General features: G+C 49.6%; 1 protein-coding gene across 1 annotated transcript; it reads right to left on the bottom strand.

The window, feature by feature from the left end:
- Positions 1 to 98: 98 nt before the first annotated feature.
- Positions 99 to 21436, bottom strand: dab2ipa (DAB2 interacting protein a). The gene is made up of 19 exons (XM_061818581.1): positions 20418 to 21436; positions 20257 to 20334; positions 14883 to 15027; positions 14629 to 14801; positions 13356 to 13627; positions 10742 to 10950; positions 10524 to 10668; positions 10294 to 10438; positions 9869 to 10105; positions 9604 to 9796; positions 7334 to 7557; positions 6963 to 7054; positions 6451 to 6891; positions 5327 to 5589; positions 5136 to 5249; positions 4937 to 5059; positions 3562 to 3641; positions 3410 to 3497; positions 99 to 269 (listed from the first exon to the last, which is right to left on the bottom strand). The coding sequence occupies exons 3-19, from the start codon at positions 15018 to 15020 to the stop codon at positions 99 to 101; spliced, it is 3108 nt and encodes a 1035-aa protein (XP_061674565.1). The 5' UTR covers positions 15021 to 15027; positions 20257 to 20334; positions 20418 to 21436.
- Positions 21437 to 21472: the final 36 nt, after the last annotated feature.

The raw sequence follows: 21472 nt of genomic DNA, 5'->3' as shown, positions 1-21472 counted from the left end.
AAAGGAAAGGAAAGGAAAGGACAGCAGAGGTTGAAGTTCAACATGGAGAGGTGGTGTGGGAACCAACTAGCTGTGAACCCTCCCAACGTGCTTGCCTCTCAACAATTCCCCGAACTGCGGAACTCGCCGTTTTCCGTGATCTGCAAGGATGACGTGTTGCTCGGTGACAGGCCGTTCCTCTGCGAGGTCACACCATAACGTTCCTTCAGCTGAGCCAGTGCCGCCATCAGGCGAGTGTTGGTAGCGTCCAGATTCGCTATCCTCTTCTCCTGATGCACACAAAAGCAGCTAGGTGAGACCTCGTCAAATAATCATTTTGAATACTGAATTGTTACTAATATGTCTATGTTGGGATAGGCTCCAGCAATCCTTGTGAGGAGAAGCAGCTCAGAAGATGGATGGATGGTTACAGTACATTACATCATTTTGCTATGAGTTTATCCATCCCTCCGTCCATCTTCTACCGTTTATCTGGATCTGGTCATGTGTGCAGTCGCTTTAGCATAGACGCTCAGACTGCACTTTCCCCAGCCAACTCATCAAACGCTTCCACGGGGATCCGTAGGTGTTCCCAGGCCAGTCGAAAGACATAGTCTCTCCAGCATGTCTTGGGTCATCCCCGGGGTCTCTTTCTGGTAGAACATGCCCGGGAGGCATCCGAATCAGATGCCCCAGCCACCTCATCTGACTAGTCTACTCTGAGCTTCTCACGCTATCTCTAAGGAGGAGCTCGGACACCCTGCGGAAGAAACTCATTTCTGGTCAAAATTCTAGTCCACCATCCAGTGTCTCGGGATGGGCAAGCAGTTCACCATCAACTCTGTGTATATTAAGGATGGGGTGCTGCTGACCTCAACTCGGGACGTTGTGAATCGGTGGGGAGAATATTTCAATGACCTCAATTCCACTGACACAACTTCCCATGAGGAAGTAGCATCTGGGTTCTCTGAGGCTGGCTCCCAGCTACTCAGTGGGAAGGCCCCAGGGGTGAAGGAGATGTACAAGGAACTCCTAAAGGCTGTCCTGGTTGACACGTCTCTGCAACACTGCGTGGACATCAGGGACAGTGCCCCCGATTTCCAGACCGGGGTGGTGGTCCCTCTTTTTAAGAAGGGGGACCAGAGTATGTGTTCCATTTACAGTGGCCTCACACTCCTCAGCCTCCCTGGTAAGGTAAATTTAGGGGTGCTGGAGAGAAGGGTCTGTTGGGAAGTTGAATCTCAGATTCAGGAGGAGCAGTGCAGTTTTCATCCTGGCCGTGGAACAGCGGAACAGCTCCTCACCTTCAGCAAAGTCCACAAAGGTGCAAGGGAGTTTGCCCGACCAGTCTCGAGACCATGCCCTCTGGGAGTCCGGTGGGTAGTGCTTTGGAGCATGGGGTACCAAACTCCCTGACATGGAGTGTTCGGTCCCTGTATGACTGGTGTCACATTTCCGGCAGTAAATCTGACTCCTTTCCGGTGAGGGTTGGACTCCGCCAAACCTGCCTTTCCCCTTGTGTTCATAGCGTTCATGGATAGAATTTCTAGATGCAGCTGAGGCCTAGTGGGGATCTGATTGGGTGGCCTCAGTATTGGATCTCTCCTTTTTGCAGATGATGTGGTTCTGTTGGCTTCATCAAACCGTGATCTCCCACTTTCACTTGAAGGGTTCACAGCCAAGGGCGAAGAAACTGGGACGAGAAACAGCACTTCCAAATCTGAGACCATGATCATCAGTCAGAAAAGGTTGCCATGCCTTCTCCTGCGCCATGTGGAGGAGTTTAAACAAGAAATCCAGTGGTATGCATTAAAAATGTATCCAATAGGTCATGTAATATGAACTCAATCTTGACAATGTGACGTTAAACCCTCTCTCATTTCATAGTTTTTTTAAGAAGATTTTTGTATTGACAATTGTGAATTTTCAGGGGTGCTGCCACATGAACCACGTGGGCGTATGTGACGTGTTACGTGCCGTTCCAAACGCTGGATTACATGGGACACCATTATGCCCAGTGCTGATTTATGGGATTTATCCTCATCTGATGAAGAAATAGCAGTTTCTGTTGATTGGGAAGACGGAGGAGTACTTCCATACACATCCGTGAGCAGCTCTCTGCCGCTCGGTTTATCAGGAAGACGGAGGAATACTTCCGTACACATTTTAAACTTGTGGCTGGAAAGAATTTCGCTGAGCAGCGGAGCTCTGGGCTGAGCTGCGCCGATCGGCAGAGCCGTGAGCTCGCTCTCCCACGAGCGAGCTCCGCCGCTCGGCTGTAAATAAGGTTGAACATTCGGATGGTTCTTCAGGCGGGATGATGCTGAGTCTGACGAGGTCGCCGAGCGGCGGAGCCGTGAGCTCGCTCCCCGACCGAGCGTTCCATACAGGTTTAAATCTTTATGGAAGTATTCCTCCGTCTTCCTGATCAACCGAAACTGCTATTTCTTCACCAAGTGAGGATAAATCGGAGAAATCAGTGCTGGGGATAACGCTGTCCCATGTAATCCAGAGTTTGGAATGGCACGTAACACGTCACATACGCCCGCGTCGGTCGTGTGACCAGCAAATATGGCAGCGCCCCTGAAAATTGGTAATTGTTGATCATTTTCTCAAGACAGTATTAAATGAGAGAGGAGTTAACATCACATTGTCAAGATAGAGTACATGTTACGTGACCTATTGGATACATTGTTAATGCAAACCACTGGATTTCCCCTTTAAGTATATCGGGGTCTTGTTCACAAGTGAGGGGAAGAATGGTCAGGAGATTGACAGGAAGATCAGTGCAGTGTCTGCAGGGATGCAAACTTTGTATCGGTCTGTTGTGGTAAAAAAGGAGCTAAACTCTCAATTTATTGGTCGATCAACGTTCTTAACCTCAACTACGATCACCAGCTGTTGAGGCATGACCGAAGGAACAAGATCCTGGATCAAAGCGGGAGAAATGAGGCTCCTCCACAGGATGTCCGGCCTCTCCCTAAGAGAGCGATTGAGAATCTCGGTCATCGGGGAAGGGCTCAGAGTCCAGCCTCTGCTTCTCCACATTGAGACAAGCCAGATAAGGTAGGTCGGGCACGTGTTTAGGATCCCTCCCGGTCGTCTCCCTGATGAGGTGTTTCTGGGGACATCCCGTCGGCAGGAGACCCCGGGATTGACCCGGGATTCTGTCTCTTGGCTGGCGTGGGAACGCTTTGGTATCCCCCCCCACCCCCGCCCCCGAAAAGCTGAATGGAATGGCTGCGCAGAGGGAAGTTTGAGCCGCTCGATTTCGGAGAAGCAGTAGAAGATGGATGAAATGTCATTTTCGAAATGGTTACTTGGAATTGTAAGCGACTGCATTTCCAAAGTCATCTTCACAACACTGCCAGCGGCACACGCTTTGCTCACCCATGCGTTAAACTGAGTGACTACAGAGAGACAGACACACCTGGGCCTCAATGATCTTTTGTTTGGAGTCAACCACAGCCTGCATTTCAGAATGATCTTTCTTCAGCTCCTCTTCCACGGCCATTAACCTGCTCCGGTCAAATGTTGTTAATTCACGCACGCGCAAACCCACACTACCACTCAGTAGTGGACCTGCTGATGATGCTGTTCATCTGGAGATCTTTGTCATCCTGCAGCCTCCTCAGTCGACTCTCTGTGTCCTCCAGCCGAGCCTGACACAAACGTACACACTGTCAAGTCTTTGGTTGAAAGATTTGTATAAAAATACGTTTATTTCATGTTTCAAAAGAATGACAGCTCTTGACCTGTGAGGATCATTCAGTTTCTATGCGGAGGGAGTGTTCGGTATGTTATGGAGCGGGGGTCATCAACCTTTTTGAGGCTGAACCGATTGTACGAAGGGCTACATGACTTGTTTGCAGACAACGTCAGTCACAGTTCATTATACGTACATCAAATATTTTCATTTTAGTGTTTTCTATGATGTGACATTCCAGGTATTTTAAAAATATAAATGAGATAAGCAAGTCAGATTCCAAATTTAAAGCTGTGGTATTTTTAGAACACGCCTCGCAGGCGCCTGCAATTGTCCTGGTGGGGTACCACGCGCCCATGCGGTGACCCCTGGTATGGAGGATCTTTGACGTGTCTCCGGTGAGAACATGAGCATGGCGGACATTAAGTCTGAAGGCAAGTCATAACCAATGTGTTCCCAACGTTTGAACCTTAGGAAACTTTGTTGAGTTTTTTTTTTTTTTTTTAATTTGTGAATTCATTTTTACCACAAGAGACCTCCATAAAAGCAAGAAAAGAATGCCTTGTGTACGGAGTTTCTTTAGAACTTCACATAGTAACGTGTCGTGAGGACAGCACACGCGCCACTGTTGTTGCTACATGACAACATCAAGTTTTGCTGTCTGAGAGTTGTCGTTGATTTGTTACATTACATGGAAGACTTCCAAATAATATCCAACATGCTAGACTTTTCATTTTGGCGCCGCAGAGCTACGTTAGGGCTAAATCATTGTGGTGGTTGGATTATGAAGTCAGACTACAAGAGGAGGAACAATTGTCATCAATAGAATCAAATACTGAGTCGCAGCTATATAGCGTTGGCCTCACAGTTCTGAGGACCGGGGTTCAAATCCCAGGCCCGCCTGTGTGAAGTTTGCATGTTCTGCCCGTGGCTGTGTGGCTTTTTCCTCCCAAATCCCCAAAACATGCATTCATTGGAAACGATATTGCCCCGTCGGGGTGACTGTGATTGCAACTGTTGTCTGTCTCCGTGTGCCCACCGATTGGCTGGCAATCAGTTCAGAGTGTACTCTGCCTCCTGCCCGATCACAGCCGGGATAGGCTCCAGCACTCCCGCGACCCTCGTGAGGATAAGCGGCTCAGGAAATGGGGGGATGGAGAATCAAATACTGAGCAAAATCATTGTGATTATTTTTATCCCATAACTACGCAGCAGCAGCCATATGTTCGACGATTGATGGGTCGCGCACACCTGGTACTCCTGCAACAAGCGCTGGTTCTGCTGGTCCTGAACAAGGAGGCGGGCCTCGCATTCCTCCTGGCGCAAAGCCGCCACGCGAAGTTTCTCCTGCAGTAACGCGATGTCCTGCTGGTACTGTACGCAAAAACACACACATCAGGTCTTCGTTGCCAAGGGCCCAGTAGCAGGACAAGGGAACGTTACCGGTTACCTTGTCAATGAGGGTGTCGTCGTGGCGATCATCTTCCGTCTCGGCGTAGGTGGCTGCAGAGTTCATGTTGAGAAGCCAGGCGGCCGTGCGGTCCAGGGCGCACGGAGACGGAGCCTGGATACGCGCAGACGTGCCCACATGTCACCACTTAGCAAGCGGCCTGTGCAAGTTGCCACATTAGACAAGTCAACCTTGTTGGCAGGTCGCAGTTTTTCAGGACTGTCTCCTTTGGATGAAGACGAGGCCTGACGCAGTCTCGAGGGTCCGCCGGTCGGCCAGTCGGGACTGGACGACATCATGCTTCCAGACGCGGGGCGAGGCGGGAGCATGCCGGGCGGCGTGCGGCCCCGTGGCGGGCCGGGGGCGGGCCCCGAAGAGGGCGGCGGCGGCGGCGGCGGTTGGTCGATGCGCCGCTGAGGACCCGTACAGTTCTGCCGAAGGGGGGCGGTGCCACCTTGGGAGAGGAGTCGGTGACATCGTAGACATGTAGAGAGAGGCTTACTGCCGGACATTTTTTGGCTCCTGTCGGAACACTGAGTGCGCAGCACTTTGCCGGGAATGTCCACTTTTTGTACGTGTTCGCTTAGACGTGTTGATACCGTTTTCGGTCCTATCTGCACGGTTACACTTTTTTCAAGCCATGCCCGTCTGACACACTTTTTGATTCCAGCATCCTCGTCAATTGCCCTCGCTCGATCTTCATCCTTTTTTTCTAACACTTTTGCCATCGTAAAACTTTGAACATGCCGTCCCTCAGTTCGCGCCATCTAAGTCCCACGCGCCATTACTTGGCTAGCTAACAAGTTCCACTGCGATTTCTGAGAACCGAGAACACGTGTACACGGCAATGGTGAAACTCGATTAACCACTAACACGATTGGATCGTTATACTGCATAACTATGTTGGCCAATCGATTAATCTGCCGCAAACAAATTTTAATGTTTACGTCGCAAAATGCAAATATTTACACTACCGAGCAAGTTAGAACGGCATATGATAGTCGTGCTTGTGCTGGCACTAAGCTGAATTTGCAGCTCGGAGCCCGCCACCGAGAGGCAGGCGCACGATACCCTACCCCTGAAATTTTCTCAACGGATTTGCGCTTATGTCGAGAATGATCATTTTGGTCTGAAAAAGTCGGAAATCCGCCGATCGGCGGAAAATTGTCATCCCTGACACACACGCATTCATATGGAAGAAATGTGGATGTACAATTTAGTGTTCAATATAGTGTTAAGTTATGTAGTGCGTTTGTAGGTATGATCACCCCAGTGACATCATCAGGCAGACGTGAGGAAAGGGAAAAATTTTTACTTGTGACATTTTCTGAGAGCGCTCTTCGGTTTTGCTCTTCTCCACTGCTGCTGCTGGACACGGCGGACAGACGCTCTCCTCGTTCGCCGGCCACGCTCCCGGCGACGCCCACTTGCATTTGCGTGAGGAAGGCGGGTTTGGGCACAGCGGCGCCGGCCGAGTTGCACTCGTCCCCACCCGGGCCGTCGGACGGCGAGACCTCAGCTCGATGCGGTTGCCGTGACGACATTTGATAGACGGGATTCTGGAAAGACAGAGGCAGCAGCCCCGCCCTTCGCTGCCATTGGCTGTCGTCGAGGTTGTCGCCGGGGGAGGAGTCCTGCAAGTCGACCAGGGACAGGCTCCGCCCCTCCGCGCTCATTTCCTGTCCCGCCCTCCCGAACGCCGCATCGTCATTGGGCTCCGAGTAGGACGAGCTCAGGGCCGGAGAGCCGCGCAAGCCTGCGGGAAGTGACGTGCAAGTTCAAAGGTCATGGATGGAGCTGAGAGAGTCAATGAAAGAACAAAGTTACCTGATGCGGGCTGCAGGCTGGAACCTTTTGTGACGAAGAACAAGTCTTTGTTCTCAGGCGTTGGCGACGGAAGTCTGGTGAAGTCCACCAGCCTGCAAAAAATAGTTTCTTGGTCAGTTAGTTAGAGAACTCTTTAGTAGGGGTTCTTCTGGTACGGAAGTTGTCCTGGTCGGTCATAAAAAAAAAATTGACGTGAATAATGTTATGTGTATTTTTCACTACAATATCTATTTTGGAATGTTTATAGGCGCATGACAGTGGAGCTTTAAGTACCTCGGCACTATATCAACTGCTGGGACGCCAGCATATATAGTCCATCTTCTCCTGGGGATAGGGTTATTATGAAAATGATGACAAGTGCTGAGACCAACCCTCCATCCAGTCCAACGCCACACTGCTGGCCAAGTGATGGATTGCAGGGTGCCAAAGGAGGCGAGAGGGGTGGCGACAGAGGGGGCGGCGGAGACACCAAACGCTGAAGCTCGGGAGAGGAGGCCGACACTTTCCCGGGATAAGCCACGCCCCCTGGGTTAGCCAGAGCCACTGACACGTCTCGTAAAATCCGCGGAAGTGGGCTGAGCTTGGACAGACACGACTGAGGACAGATTGAAAGACAGACAGATGGCAATCGGTCACCTACAGTATGTTTCAAAATGTGTCCTCTGCCCCAAAGAAACGGTGCACTCGTGTTTTTCGTCTCATCCTCATCGGCAGAACTACTTTTGTGCATTCCTCTCGCAGAGGAGCTCGGGAACTGTGGTCTGTTGCGGGTGCCCGCAACAACTCCAACTCCTGCTTTGTGGCCAGGCGCCACATAGGGCAAAGGAAGTAGCAGAGACGGACGGGGGAGAGCACGGGGGTATCCGAACTAGGCTCATGGTTAAACCACACGAGCTGGCTATTCCATCCAGACTCCCGTATTTTTGTGCGTGTGGAAACGCAGCTCAACAGCGGCGTTCCAGACAGCTAACCCATTCGGCGTGAGCGGCTACCGTGCTACTGAGCAGACAGAATTCTGACAGGAGGCAAGATTCGCAGCAGCGGACTGTGTGTTTATATCAACGACGCCTGGTGCCAGGACTTGATCTTGTCAACTATCATATATATCGATGCCTTTGTTGTGCCGGGCGTTTTATTTACCAAGGGAACTGCCGTACCGCTTGTGGTAATCTGTATTCCTCCAAACTCCGGCGATAACGGGAGTGTTGTGCTAAATGAGCAACACCGTCCGACAGCTGACGGCTCAAGCCAGATGCTTTCCTTATCTTAGCTGAGGACTTGAATAATGCTAATCCAAAGGCTGTGTTGGCTGGCTGAACTCAACTCAAATGATGACTTTCCAACATGGGGAAATAACACTCTGGACAACGCTTTCACCCCCATGAGAGAGGCCTACAGGATGTCACCTGGGTCAGGGATGTTATTCATGTCATTTGTCACCTAATTGAACATTTGGCCAGCATCGAGCACGTCGCCTATCGCAAGTCTGTCTGTCACCATTGCCACATGCGCATACCTGTCAACTCGTACGGTTTAGCCGTAGTTCATACGGATTTTGCGGTGAAGCTTACGCAAACGGCCGTATATCACAAATCATACGGATTCTGAAAATTTCCGTTTGCTTTTGCCCAGAATGGCGCTAGTCTACTCTATTGTGGGGAAAAGCCAAAGCCGGGGAATTCCAGACGTAGCCTGCATTGCAGCAGGCATGATGTTGAGAGCAGCGGCAAATGTTGATTTGGATTAGCAAAACACTTTCATTTGCAATAACTTTCCAGTAAATCCTCGGCCACCGCCTCACCGCAGGAAGCGTGGAGGCTGCGGCTCTCGGCTACCTGTCGCAATCGATCAAATCGTTAACGATACGCTATTGGTGACGCCGACCTATCGAGATAGGAGCTACACGGTCAGGGATGTGACTTGACTGCAACAAAAAGTCAATTTATATCTTGATTTTGATCATTTGTGGCTCAAATTAATTTGACTTAGCTCGTAGCTAATGTAGCATGCATGCTCACGAGTTAGCCGCCCGGACCTCATTGCAAATACATGGGATTATTCTAGTTGCCATTGTAGCTCTCTTGCTAGCATTCTAGCTCATGGTCGCCTTTTTTATAACAGGTGACAATAATATAATTGAATGCTGTGTTTGCACCACGTGGGTGTCATATGGATGTCAAGATAGACATTTGCATTTACTAATATTGAGAATGGCTTCAAGAGCTAATGTCAGTGAGTTCATCTCTATCTTATCGTTAGCCTCATCATACAGATCAGTAAAAATAAGGAATTGATCATTGGCATTCAGTAGATATGTAATCTTTCCAAACATTTTCTTTTCCCATCACTGATTCTCTTTGGTGAATCTCTCTTACAAATATCTGAGGTATTGTAGCCTGGCTGATAAATAGCCATCTTTTTGATCGTTCGACTTAGTAGAATTAGACATTATCTTCAGACCAATAAAAATCATTGGAAAAACCTTGTTTTTTTTTTCCCCCTCCGTTATTTTGACATATCATTTGCTTTTGTATGCTAAAAGGATTTTTTAGGTCGTATATACACAGGTTGGCGCTCGGAAAAGTTGACGGGTATGTATGCGTGGCCTTTCTGAATGTTTGGCGGGCATCGAGTCGGTCACCTGGTCCAGCTCAGTGAGCAACGTGTGCAGGCTGGAGAGCTCGCGCCCGAGGTCGACGTATCCATCAAAGCCGACGCCGGTGTGGTTGAGTCCGTCGGCGTTGGAAATCTCCTGCAGGAATCGTTGCATGCTGCTCCACTGGCGCTCCACAAAGTCGTTCATGAAGAGCATGTACTCTTCTTTTGTGCCAAACCTGAAAACAGGAGTCATCCGCGGTGAGGTGTCAGATTCGACTGGTTGTCGGGTGGCGGGCGGACAGACTCACTTGCTGAAGTTGGCCAGAGTCTGAATGACTTTCGCGATCAGTGTTAGCGTGCGAGCCGTGCGTTCGTCCGGGTATCCTTGGGTCAATTCGAAGAGTGATGGCGACATCACCGCCGGACATAGGAAGCGCAGGAAGAGCGACGCGCTGATCAGACGCTCGCTGATGTCCGGCCTCCCGCGGTTGCCGCACTCCTGACGCCACGAAGCGAAAACCTCCTTCAGTTCCCTGGGAAAGACCCTGACCACACACACACACACACACACACACACACACACACACACACACACACACACACCCTAGCATCAATCACCTCAGATCGATTCAAAGCCAAATCCACACTTTGTATATTGTAATGACACATGTGTGCACGTGTATGTCTTCGGTATGTGCACACTGCACTGTGATTGAGGGTATAAGTTTGAAACCTGAAGGAGTCAAGTATCTTGCAGAAAGCGAGTTCACAGCACATTCTGAGGTTGGCCTGATGCTCTGCGAGGTCAGAGTTGGCGCAACGAGATGCGTCCACCTCACAGTTCTCATCCGACTCATACAGAGCCTTGATGAACTCGCCTGAACACACACACAAGGAAAGATGCAACTGCACGCGGTCTTGTGTAGTACATTGTTTTGTAGTTTGTTGTCGCGTGCGATGTACCCAGTGCATCCTGCAGGTACTTCTGTCCAACCAGCTTCAAGTATTCCTCGATGCTTTTTGTCGCCAGGGTGTTTTCTCTGAAGATCAGCTGATCATTGTCACGGTAACGGTCTACCTCTGACATCATCAAGTCCGTCAAGAAGTCCTGTAAAACGAGGAGCGTCAATCTGCGTCGTGAGATTGAGGTGGGGCGAGGCTAATAGCAGTACAGCTCCTACCTTGGCCTTGCCGGTACTGTGCAGAATGTGAACCAGCGCTGCCGCCACTTCCTCTTTGGCTCGCAGGCCGATGGATCCTTCCAACGTGTTGCACAGCAGCAGGTAGTTGGCACTGATGAACTCTGCAAATTCTTTGTACTGCTCCATGGGCAGGATCACCACGCTCTGGTAGCGCGCCTTCACACGCACCGTCGGCACGCTTGACTTCCCTGACGGTCGGAGCGTAGAAACGCGTCAGCACGTCGTCACGTTTGAAAAGCCGATCAGAATATGCCAGATGTACTGTCGGTCACGGGTCCCCTGGCACTGAGACACTCGGGCCGCATCTGATAGTACCGTCGCGTTCAAAGCAAATTGGTGTTTTACTCAAACCAGCAACAGAAATACGACCACTATCAAATGGCATTGAATTTTGACATCCCTTAAATGGCTGATCGAAACTGAATATGTGTGATGATTCCAAATGAAGTTCATCAGAATGGGGAAAAAGAACATTTTTCACTTGACATACAAACACAAGAAAGAATAACAAATGTCGCGGAGCTGCATGCGTTCGTGCGTGCGTGCGTGCGTGCGTCTTTGGTGTTCAAATGAAATGAAAATGAAAGAATAACCAAATACAGATTAGTCAGTGACCAACATGTCTTCAAAATATATCCATGCATCCATTTTCTGAGCCGCTTATCCTCACAAGGGTGGCGGGAGTGCTGGAGCTTATCCCAGCTGTCATCGGGCAGGAGGCAGGGCACACCCTGAACTGGTCGCCAACCAATTGCAGGGCACATAGAGACAGTCAACAATCACAACTACAGTGAAGAAAATGAGTATTTGAACACCCTGCTTTATTGCAAGTTCTCCCATTTAGAAATCATGGACGGCTCTGAAATTTCCATGTCCACTGCGAGAAAATAAAAATCCAGAAATCGCAACGTATGACTTTTGAACGATTTATTTGTGTGCTAAAGCTGCAAATAAGTAATGGAACACTTGAGAAAATCAATGTTAAAGTAGCCTTTACTTGCAATTACAGAGGTCAAACGTTCCCTGTAGTTGTTCACCAAGGTTTGCACACACTGCAGGAGGGATTTTGGCCCACTCCTCCACACAGACAGGTTTCTGAGCTGTCGCTGAGAAACACGGAGTTTCAGCTCCCTCCAAAGATTTTCTATTGGGTTTCGGTCTGGAGACTGGCGAGGCCGCAGCAGAACCTTCATATGCCTCTTACGGAGCCACTCCTTGGTTTTCCTGGCTGTGTGCTTCGGGTCATTGTCATGTTGAAAGACCCAACCACGAGCCATCTTCAATGCTCCGACTGAGGGAAAGACGTTGTTCCCCAAAATCTCACAATACACGGCCGCGGTCATCCTCTCCTTAACACAGTGCAGTCGTCCTGTCGTCCTACCAAGCCCATGCTCCACACTAGGGACGGTGTTCTTGGGATGGAACTCATCATTCATCTTCCTCCAAACATGGTTAGTGGAATTATGACGACAAAGTTCCATTTTGGTCTTACTCGACCGCAAAACCTTCTCCCACGACTCCTCCGTATCATCCAAATGGTCATTGGCAAACTTAAGACGGCCCTTGACACGTGCCGGCTTGAGCAGGGGAACCTTCCGTGCCATGCGCGATTTCAAACCATGACGTCTTTGTGTATTACTAACGGTCACCTTGGAAACGGTGGTCCCAGCTCTTTTCAGGTCATTGATCAAGTCCTGTCGTGTAGTCCTGGGATGAGTCCTCGCCTTTCTAAGGATCACTGAGACCCAAACGAGGTGATATCTTGCATGGGGGGCTCCACTCCGATTGAGATTGGCCGTCATGTTTAGCTTCTTCTATTTTCTAACGATTGGTCCAACAGTGGACCTTTTTTCACCAAGCCGCCAGGCGATTTCTCCATAGCCCTTTCCGGCCGTGCGGAGTTGTACAATTTTGTCTCTGGTGTCTTTGGGCAGCTCTTTGGTCTTGGCCATGTTGCAAGTCTGAGTCTTACTGATTGTACGGGGTGGACAGGGGTCTTTAGGCAGCGAACGACCTCACGCAGGTGCATCTGATTCAGGATGATAGATGGAGGAGAGGTGGACTTTTAAAGGCGGAGGGTCAGAATTCTAGCTGATGGACAGGTGTTCAAATACTTATTTGGAGCTGTATCACACAAATACATCGTTTAAAAAAAATTTTTAAAAAATCATACATTGTGATTTCTGGATTTTTCTTTTTAGACGATCACTCTCACAGTGGACATGCAACGACGATGAAAATGTCAGAACCCTCCATGATTTCCAAGTGGGAGAGCTTGTTCAAAGACTTATTTTCTTCACTGTAGTTATAATTTCGAGTCTCCAATGAACGCATGTTTTTGGGATGTGGGAGGAGAACGTAGAGCATTTTGCTGAACGACAGATGACTTCAAGGCTATCTGCGCATCATTGTCATGGAGACAAGTGCCCGTGCTGACCCTCCCAAACCACAAAGTCAGGTATGTAAGCATTTCTCAATTCCACTGCACCCTGCACACGGCAAGAGTGAGAAATAAGAGCGCTCGCAGCGCCGTAGCTTCATCACGCGTCACCCACGGTTCAAGGGATGAAATGAAGGGTTAGCACGGACTCACCTCTGATGGTGCTGGGCATGCTGACCGTGTACCACTTTTCCACAAGCTGTCTGCCCGTTACCGTGATGACGGGGATGTTGACCAGGCCCACGTAGCTACTCTTGTCCTTCTTGCGTTTCCTGTCCGTGTCTTTGTAGATGTGCAGCGTCATCGCGTTGACGCACGGCAAACTGCTGAAGTCGAAGCGCTCTCCCCAAAATATGTTGTCCGTCTTCATCTTGCAGGATGTACGTGCGTACAGGCTGTCGTCGAGACAGAGTTCGCAGAAGTACCTGCGCACAATCCGGTGGTCGTCGACACAGGGGGGAGTTAGCAGTAAGTTCCCTTAACCGTCGATGTTCAGGCAAGACATGTGGTGTCCCCACTACACTTCCACCAAGTTCATTCAACCATACGAATGTTGAAAGGGTCTGCCAAAAATTGAAGGTGACAGTTCCCCCACTACGTGTACCGTATTTGTACTGACGCAGTTACAATGACTTTGGTTTATGAGCGGTCCCAAAGCAGTTTTTGTAGTCTCGGTGACTGTAACTGGCATCAACACTAGTTCATGTTTGACGAGGCATCGGTGGGCTCAAGCGTCATTGTGAGGCAATCTAGATTTCGTTGTCGCTGTCTGTTTCTCCTTCTTCTTTATTCCAATGGGTTGGCACCCTTTCCCCCATTTTATCCCAAAAATAATCCCTGAATCTTCATGTAATAATCCTTCGCGATGATTCCTTCAAGTGCACTACCCCAAAAAACTATCTTTACTTTCTAAAACCAAAACGCGGAACATTTTGTTGACAATGTAGACCTTCAAACGTGAACAGGAAATACTTTCAGATCAAGTTCAGTCTTATGAATACCAAGTCAAGGGCAAGCGAAGTTTCAGTCTGCAAAATGGTGACCAAAGTCTGAACTGAGTCAAGTCACGTGGGTGGAGGTTTTCATCAGTGAACGTAAGTGAGGTACGATCACTAGAGGCAACCAAAGGCCGTGAGGCGAGGTGAAGTAAGAACAAGCAGGCATCCGCAAGGATATGAGGCGAAGAAAAGAAGAGACAAGGCAAAGGAAGGGGATGAGGTCAAGGAAGGATCGATTCGAATGAAGGAGGCGAGGCGAAGGCAGGAGACAAGGGAATGGTAGGAGACCAGGTGAAGGAAGAAGATGAAGTGAAGGAAGGACTCGAGGTGCACTGAGGAGACGGTATTGAGGCAAAGACATGATGAAGGACGGAGAAAAGGCAACGGTATGAGATGAGGTGACGGAAGGATGCAGACAGAGACGTCACCTCTTCTTGGCGGGCAGGTCCTTGGCTTCGATGACCCACAGCGTCAGCAGGTTCTCCACGCGTCGGCTGTTGTCTTTGTTGGGCTGCACGGCTCGGCGCAGGTTCTCCATCCATTTGTCTCGCTCAGCCGCCGAGCGACACGAGAAGCACTTGGTCCCCGTCGAGGTCGTCACCTGGCAAACGGCCGCGCGCGACACGGTGAGAATCGGGACGGTCACGCCGCTCACGAGCCGACCGGTGGACAGACATCTGACCTCAAAGCAGTAATCCTGGCCCAGAAGCGACGAGTGCACGGGTTTGATGATCACCGATTGGTCCATTTTCAGCTCCAAAGAGGCCACACCCCCAGCGCCCGACACTGACTCCTGGCTAGCGCAGCGCAGCTGACGCATCACACGCCTGGACATAGCACAAGCGAGGAACAACGTCTCGAGATCGCAGGTACGTCCCCTGTCCGCCTGCTCCCGCGCTCTGCCCCCAAAGTCGAGGGAAACCGTATCATCCATTTAGGAATCAAGTGTCAAACAACCGATTCATCGAGAAAGTGCATTTGGTCATTGAGAAAGACCAATATCGCCAGAAACGGGGGTGAAGTCATCCCAACATATTTAGAAGTGATGACATAGCAGGCAACCAGTTAGTGAACTGGAAAGTTTTTCCCGCTGCAGATGTAGACCACCGTTGGGAAAATTGCAAAAGTCAGTTATCATACGTTTGCTTTGCTGAAATAACCAAATACTTATACAGCTATGTTTACAAATTCAACGGGAAACAGATCTGCGCCAAAAGGAGGAAGTCCCCGGCTGGGGAAGACGAGACAGCGCCAGTCTGATGGAAGGCGCCTGAGGATAACTTGAAAATGACTTTTGCCACACTTACTATTTCTAAGACACTTATGAAGGTTACTTTTCATTCATTCGCTTGACATGTGACACCTAAATCAAGAAAACAATGCTTCTGCCCTTCCCCCTCGGGGATGTTAGATTTGTGAACGCAAATAAAATAAAAGGAGTCAGAGAGAACCCCTTCAGAGCGGAGCCAATCCCAGCTGTCGTCGGGCAGGAGGCGGAACCCGGGGTTTGCCACCAACGCATTCATTTCTGGCGGGCCACCGCGAATGAATTCACCGTAAATGTAGCACGTCGTTACACGGCCGTGTGCATGACTTACGCCGAGATGCGCAGCTTGGACTGGCGGGAAAGAAGAGGCTCAAGACCAAGCAGACCACCAGCAAGACTCGCAAGGGACACGAATAGACAAACGTCAACAAATAACAGCTACACAAGAAAAGAAGGATGAAAACGATGACTATTGGTGGCACATCTGCCTCACGGTGCTGAGGTTGCAGGTTTAAATCTGGCCCCCCCTGTGCGCAGTTTGCATGTTCTCTCCCTGTCTGCCTGGCTTTTCTCTGGGTACATCCCAAAACACGCATGCTAGGTTGAGCAAAGGGTGGCCCTTCAACGCGTCTATGTGGTCCCTGCGATTGGTTGGTGGCCTCTTGCCCAAAGTCAGCTGAGAACGGTGGCAGCAGATCCGCAACCCTGGTGAATAGGCACCGTTTAGAGAATGGACGGGTGGAGTATGATATTTGACATTATCGACATTATAGAATAGAAAAGTGTTACTTCAGGTGTGTGTCAAACATTATTGTGGAACTTGGGGTGACAAATGAAATGTTCTCCAACCAAAGTAATGTCCGCTACCGAATTTCAGTTTTCAGTTTCAGCTCAAAATAGGTTAAACTTACCGTATTTATGCATGTCTGTTTACAAATATGTGTCGTGCACTCAATAAATAACGGAAAACCACATTTGTAAAGAAATAAAGCGCACAACAAACCCGATAACAGGTTATTGCTCCTTAACTACGGAGGGGCAAGGGAAGGAGAACAGCTCCTTATTGAAGATGAGCTTTCTTCCATAATAAGACAGAGATTCTCGTTCAGCTCCGTTTCTTGTCTAATTCATTGGATCATTTTGGCACAAGGAACTTGTCTTTCTCTGTTTGCAAAGTGAGAAAATCACATTGTCATTGAAAAGAAAAAGAAAATCAATGGCTCCGTTTGATCATTTAGATCACTTAAATTGGATCACGAGCACTTTCTCTCTTTCTTTTTTTTTTTTTTTTTTGTCAGTCTGATATGAATGAGCAAAAAAACAACAAAGATCGACTTTCTCCCTTTTTACTCACGTTAAGTGAAGAGTCAACGCGACAAGCGGCACCGATCAAATCTTTCTGCTTATCATGTGCTTGCTCTTAGGAGGCACTCTTATTTCTGACTGTTAAGCCCCTCGGTTGCTTTTTTTGTCAAAGGTTCTGCATGACCATATCGCACCTACTTCTGTGTTCAATCATAAAGTAATTCGCATCTGTGATTGGGTGGAACCTCCACCTTGCAAACACCTGTGTGGAGAGCTATCTTGACGTTCTTGGCACGAGGAGAACACGCAAACTCCACACAGGCGTCACGGGATTGAACCCTCGAACTCAGAACTGTAAGGCCAACACGTTACAGCTGAGCCATCGTGCCGCCCACCTGAAAGTCATTTTTGGAAAAAGATGTCATCTTTGAGATTAGCGCAGAACGGCAGATGACCAAAGAGAACCAAGCACGAGAGTCGGGTTTAGAAGGAGGAAGTGACGAGAAGATCACAGTTGTTGTGGCTTCTTTTCAAATGAGATTTCAATTCTATTTCATCAAATATTGAAAAGCAACTGCAATTTAATGTCCTTCCATCCATCCATTGTCAATGGCGCTTATTGCCAGAGCCTATCTCGCTTGACTTCTGACAGCGTCCTAAACTGGTCGCCAGTCATTCGCAGGGCACACGCACACATACGTAGATATATCTATATGTGTGCGTGTGTGTGTGTGTGCGCGTGTAGAATGAGACACAGTGTGCGAACGGTCGCACTCGCCTTCCCCAGTCATTGAATGGGAACTGAAGCCGACCGAGTCGGGCCACAAAGTATCACCGTCAGGGACTCCCAGTCACGTAATATATAACAATTACATACACGTTGTAATTGCTTCAAATCATCTCGTCTTTAAACGTGATGTTATTGGGTTACTTTCAAGGTACATGTGACTATTTATTCGAATCTTTCTATTTAATCACACGCTGAAAAATGCAAGTGCAATTGAAGTTTGGACCATGACCGGATTCATTGCATTTTCATTCATGTGAATGGCAAGCAGTTGACAAATGTTTCAGGTCACAAAGGGCCCAAGCACAGATGATCACCTCATTTTCTGACATTCCGAGGTGATCGATCATCGATGGCTCACATCCTCATCTTTTTCATTGAAACATCAATGAAAATGTGCATTGGTATGCGTGTGAGCGCGGACACACACGTATTTGGAGACATGCAGAGCGGCTCACGATTTCTTGTCACCATGGAACGCGTGCGAGCGCGCGCGTGCCTGCGTGCGTGCGTGAGCACAGGTTCGCCTCGGTGTCGCTTAAAATCTTGGCTAGCCTAGCCACATGCTAATGTAGCAGCCAGCAAAGTGCACGCGCACGTGCACACGCTGCAGATGGGTGTCTGTGGCGATGGCAAGACGGTACTCACAAGGCGTTCTTCGAGGAGGCTTCGTCATCCGTGCTCCTCGGAAGCAAACAAGACGCCGAGAAAGAAACCTGCTGACCCTGTCTGCCCGTCTGTCTGTGCGCGTGCGCGTGCGCGTGTCTCCTAGCTACAGCTGCCGAAGGCTCCAGCAGCGGCCCCTCCCATCAGGGATGCTGCCCTACTTCCTTTCCTCCATCTTTGAAAGAGCGCATCTGCCTAGCGAGGAAGTAAAGCCACATTTCTTCTGCACACCTCCAGTGTACACGCATCATACTAATAATACACCCTTTTTTTTTTTACCCTATTTCGAGCTCTTTGCACCTCCACGATATACAAGTTTGCAGATTTATGTCAGAAGACCAGAATGTGCATTTTGCATCACATTGAATCTGCTGTTATCTCTCACGAGCTTCATGTCCGTGCATGTCAAACGTAACACTGACATAACAGTTCGAATCTGTACAGTCGAGCACCTTTTATCACTTCTGCACCTACCAATTCGGCTCTTCTCCGATTTTTGGGGGAATTTATCTCCCGTTATTTGTTGAAAAAAAAACTCACTTCATCACTGTTGTCGCACCTCAGGGACCGTCTTTTAACTGACTAAGCTTCCAGTCCGTGGGGGTCAGTTGGGGCTGCGGGGCTTCATTTTGTCAAGTGTGAAATGAGCCCAATCTTTGGCTATCTCGACCAAACGGCTGGGTTGCGCATATTGCTGCACTTGTACGTATGTACCTGTACCTGGGGGGGTTGCGCTTGGGCACATGGGGTACCAAACGCCCTCGCACGGGCTTTCTGTGTTGCCGGCAGTAAGTCGGACTCATTTCTGGTGAGAGTTGGATTCCGTCAAAGCTGGCCTTTCTCAATAATTCTCTTCATAACTTTTACGGACAGAATATTTCGGGACAGCCGAGGCTTGGACGGGGTCCGGTATGGCGGTCTCAGTGTTCCATCTCTGCTTTTTGCAAACGATGCGGCTCTTCTGGCTTCATCGAGTCGGGATCTCCAACTCTCACTGGAGCGGTTCGCATCTGCGGGATGAAAATCAACACTTCCAAATCTGAGACCGTGGCTCTCGGTCGGAAAAGGGAGGTGTCGGGGATAAGATCCTGCCCCGGGTGGAGGAGGAGGAGGATCTTTGGGTCTTGTTCACCAGCGAGGGAAGAACGGAACCCGAGATCGGCGGGCGGATCGGTGCGGCATCTGCATTGATGCCGACTTTGTATCGGCTCCCTTGTGGTAAAGAAGGAGCTTAGCCGGAAGGCCGAGCGCTTTATTTACCGGTCAATCTCTGTTCTTACTCTCACTCTCTGCGGTCATGAGCGAAAGAACAAGATCCCAGATAGAAGCGGCCGAAATGAGTTTCCTGCTCTGTCGTTCGGGAAGACGGTCAGGGTAGAGTCGGTGCTCCTCAGCTTTGAGAGGAGCCGGATCTGTTGAGGACGCCTCCTCGGTGTGGGGTTCTGAGTACATCACGGAGGAGAGGAGATCCCGGGGACGACCCCGGCCACGCCGGAGAGAGTACGTCTCTCGGCTTCCCTGCGAACGTCCCGGGATCAAGTGCCGGAGGGCGTGGCTGGGGAGAAAGCAGGAACTATTGCCCTGTGACCTGACCTCACCTCAGTCAGATAAGGGGAAGAAAAGAAATTAATGAATGAGTCCGGAGTAACTGTTAGTCCACGTGCCAAAAAAAAAAAAATCTGCCGTCCAGTGAAAAATATGCGATTTCAGAAGAAAGGTCACACAGTTACTCGTCGTAATTGTACGACGTCGTGCGCAATCGTATGCACGACAATGTCTGGCAGTCCTTTTGGTCTTTTATTTTCTTGCCAACAACACACGGACTCCTATGATGACTTTGAGCCTCCTCGCTTAGTGTCATCGCTACCGATTTATATCTGCGCGGTATCCCACCAATAGCAGTGGAACTGTATACTGTACCTGTGCCTTGACTCTATATCTATGTACTGTACCTGTAAAATAACACATTTTAAGGTATAGTTCATTGCAGTGCGTCCGACGAACCCGTGAAAGCGATGCGTCTGAAGTTACCTGCTGTCACGCACGTTGATGGCGCTCTGACGAAACACTTTCGGGTGCCAACGACTTCTGCGGAGGGATCGCTTCAACCTGCCGGACAGGAAAGCCTGTAAGTCGGCAAACGAAGAAGACGCAGATCGGACGGATGCTCGCAACACATCTCGGCGTCTCACCGTCGCGTTGGCGGTGGGCGTGTCCAAGGTGGCACTCGGCAGAGGGCTCAGCGGAAGCGGGCTTTTCTCGGAAGGCCCCGGAACGGCAGCACAGCGGTCGGCTCGGCTCGTGTACGAGCTCGCGACTCAGCCGATCAGTTAGTGGCAAGGACAAAGGACTAATGAAGTCCATGTCCCTTTTCACGGCACTTGTGCTCACTGGCCAAATAGAGCCGAGCCAGAAACACGGAGTCAATTGGGGACGACATAAAGACCGGTGCTTCACAAACTGTGGTACTCGTGTCCCTCAAGTAGTATACGAAGGAGTCTGTGAATAAAATGGGCCCAATGTTACGGTAGCTCATGAAAATAGTGATAATAACGATAATGCACTTTTGAGGAACACAACTTTGGCTTGGTTTTGAATCTTTTTGTTCCTAACTCAGGGGCTGTATTTTAATATCGCTACGATGGGGGAACTTGGAGAGATGAGTCATTTTTGCACGGTACCCGGGTTAGAAACTTTCAGAACCACTGACGCAGCCAGACAATGGGCTGGCCGTCCACCTATCTGTCTATCTGTCATTCTCACCAACGGGTTCAATCCCAGACCCGCCTGTGTGGATTTTGCATGTTCTCCCAGTGCCTGCGTGGCTTTTCTCCAGGTTTCCTCCCACATCCCAAAAACATGCAACATTAATTGGACGCTCAAAATTGCCCCAAGGTGTGATTGTCAGTGCGGCTGTTCGTCTCGACGTGCCCTGCGATTGGCCGCCAACCAGTTCAGGGTGTCCCCCGCCTCCTGACCGTTGACAACTGGGGTAGGCTCCAGCACTCCCCGCGAGCCTTGTGAGGATAAGCGATGACGAAAATTGATGGATGAATGGATGGATATATGTAGTGGCACGGTGGATCAGCTGGAAAACATTGGCCTCACAGTTCTGAGGTCCTGGGTTCAAACCCGGCCCCGCCTATGTGGAGTTTATGTTCTCGCCGTGCCTGCGTGGGTTTTCTCCGGACACTCGGGTTTCCTCTCACATCCCAAAAACATCCAACATTAATTGGACGCTCAAAAT

This window comes from Syngnathoides biaculeatus, chromosome 4 (genome assembly GCF_019802595.1).
Source record: "Syngnathoides biaculeatus isolate LvHL_M chromosome 4, ASM1980259v1, whole genome shotgun sequence".
NCBI lineage: Eukaryota > Metazoa > Chordata > Actinopteri > Syngnathiformes > Syngnathidae > Syngnathoides > Syngnathoides biaculeatus.
The sequence above is the reverse complement of the archived record's forward strand: the minus strand, read 5'-3'. Positions and strand labels throughout refer to the sequence as shown.

Bases quoted from the DNA above. Each gene is read 5' to 3' on its own strand.
- dab2ipa (XM_061818581.1), bottom strand. From the start codon at position 15,020: ATGCGTCAGCTGCGCTGCGCTAGCCAGGAGTCAGTGTCGGGCGCTGGG. The intron at 5,250-5,326 runs GTTGACTTGTCT...GCGCGTATCCAG, and splicing joins AACTGCGACCTGCCAACAAG to GCTCCGTCTCCGTGCGCCCT. The intron at 5,060-5,135 runs GTAACCGGTAAC...TTTTGCGTACAG, and splicing joins ACGACACCCTCATTGACAAG to TACCAGCAGGACATCGCGTT.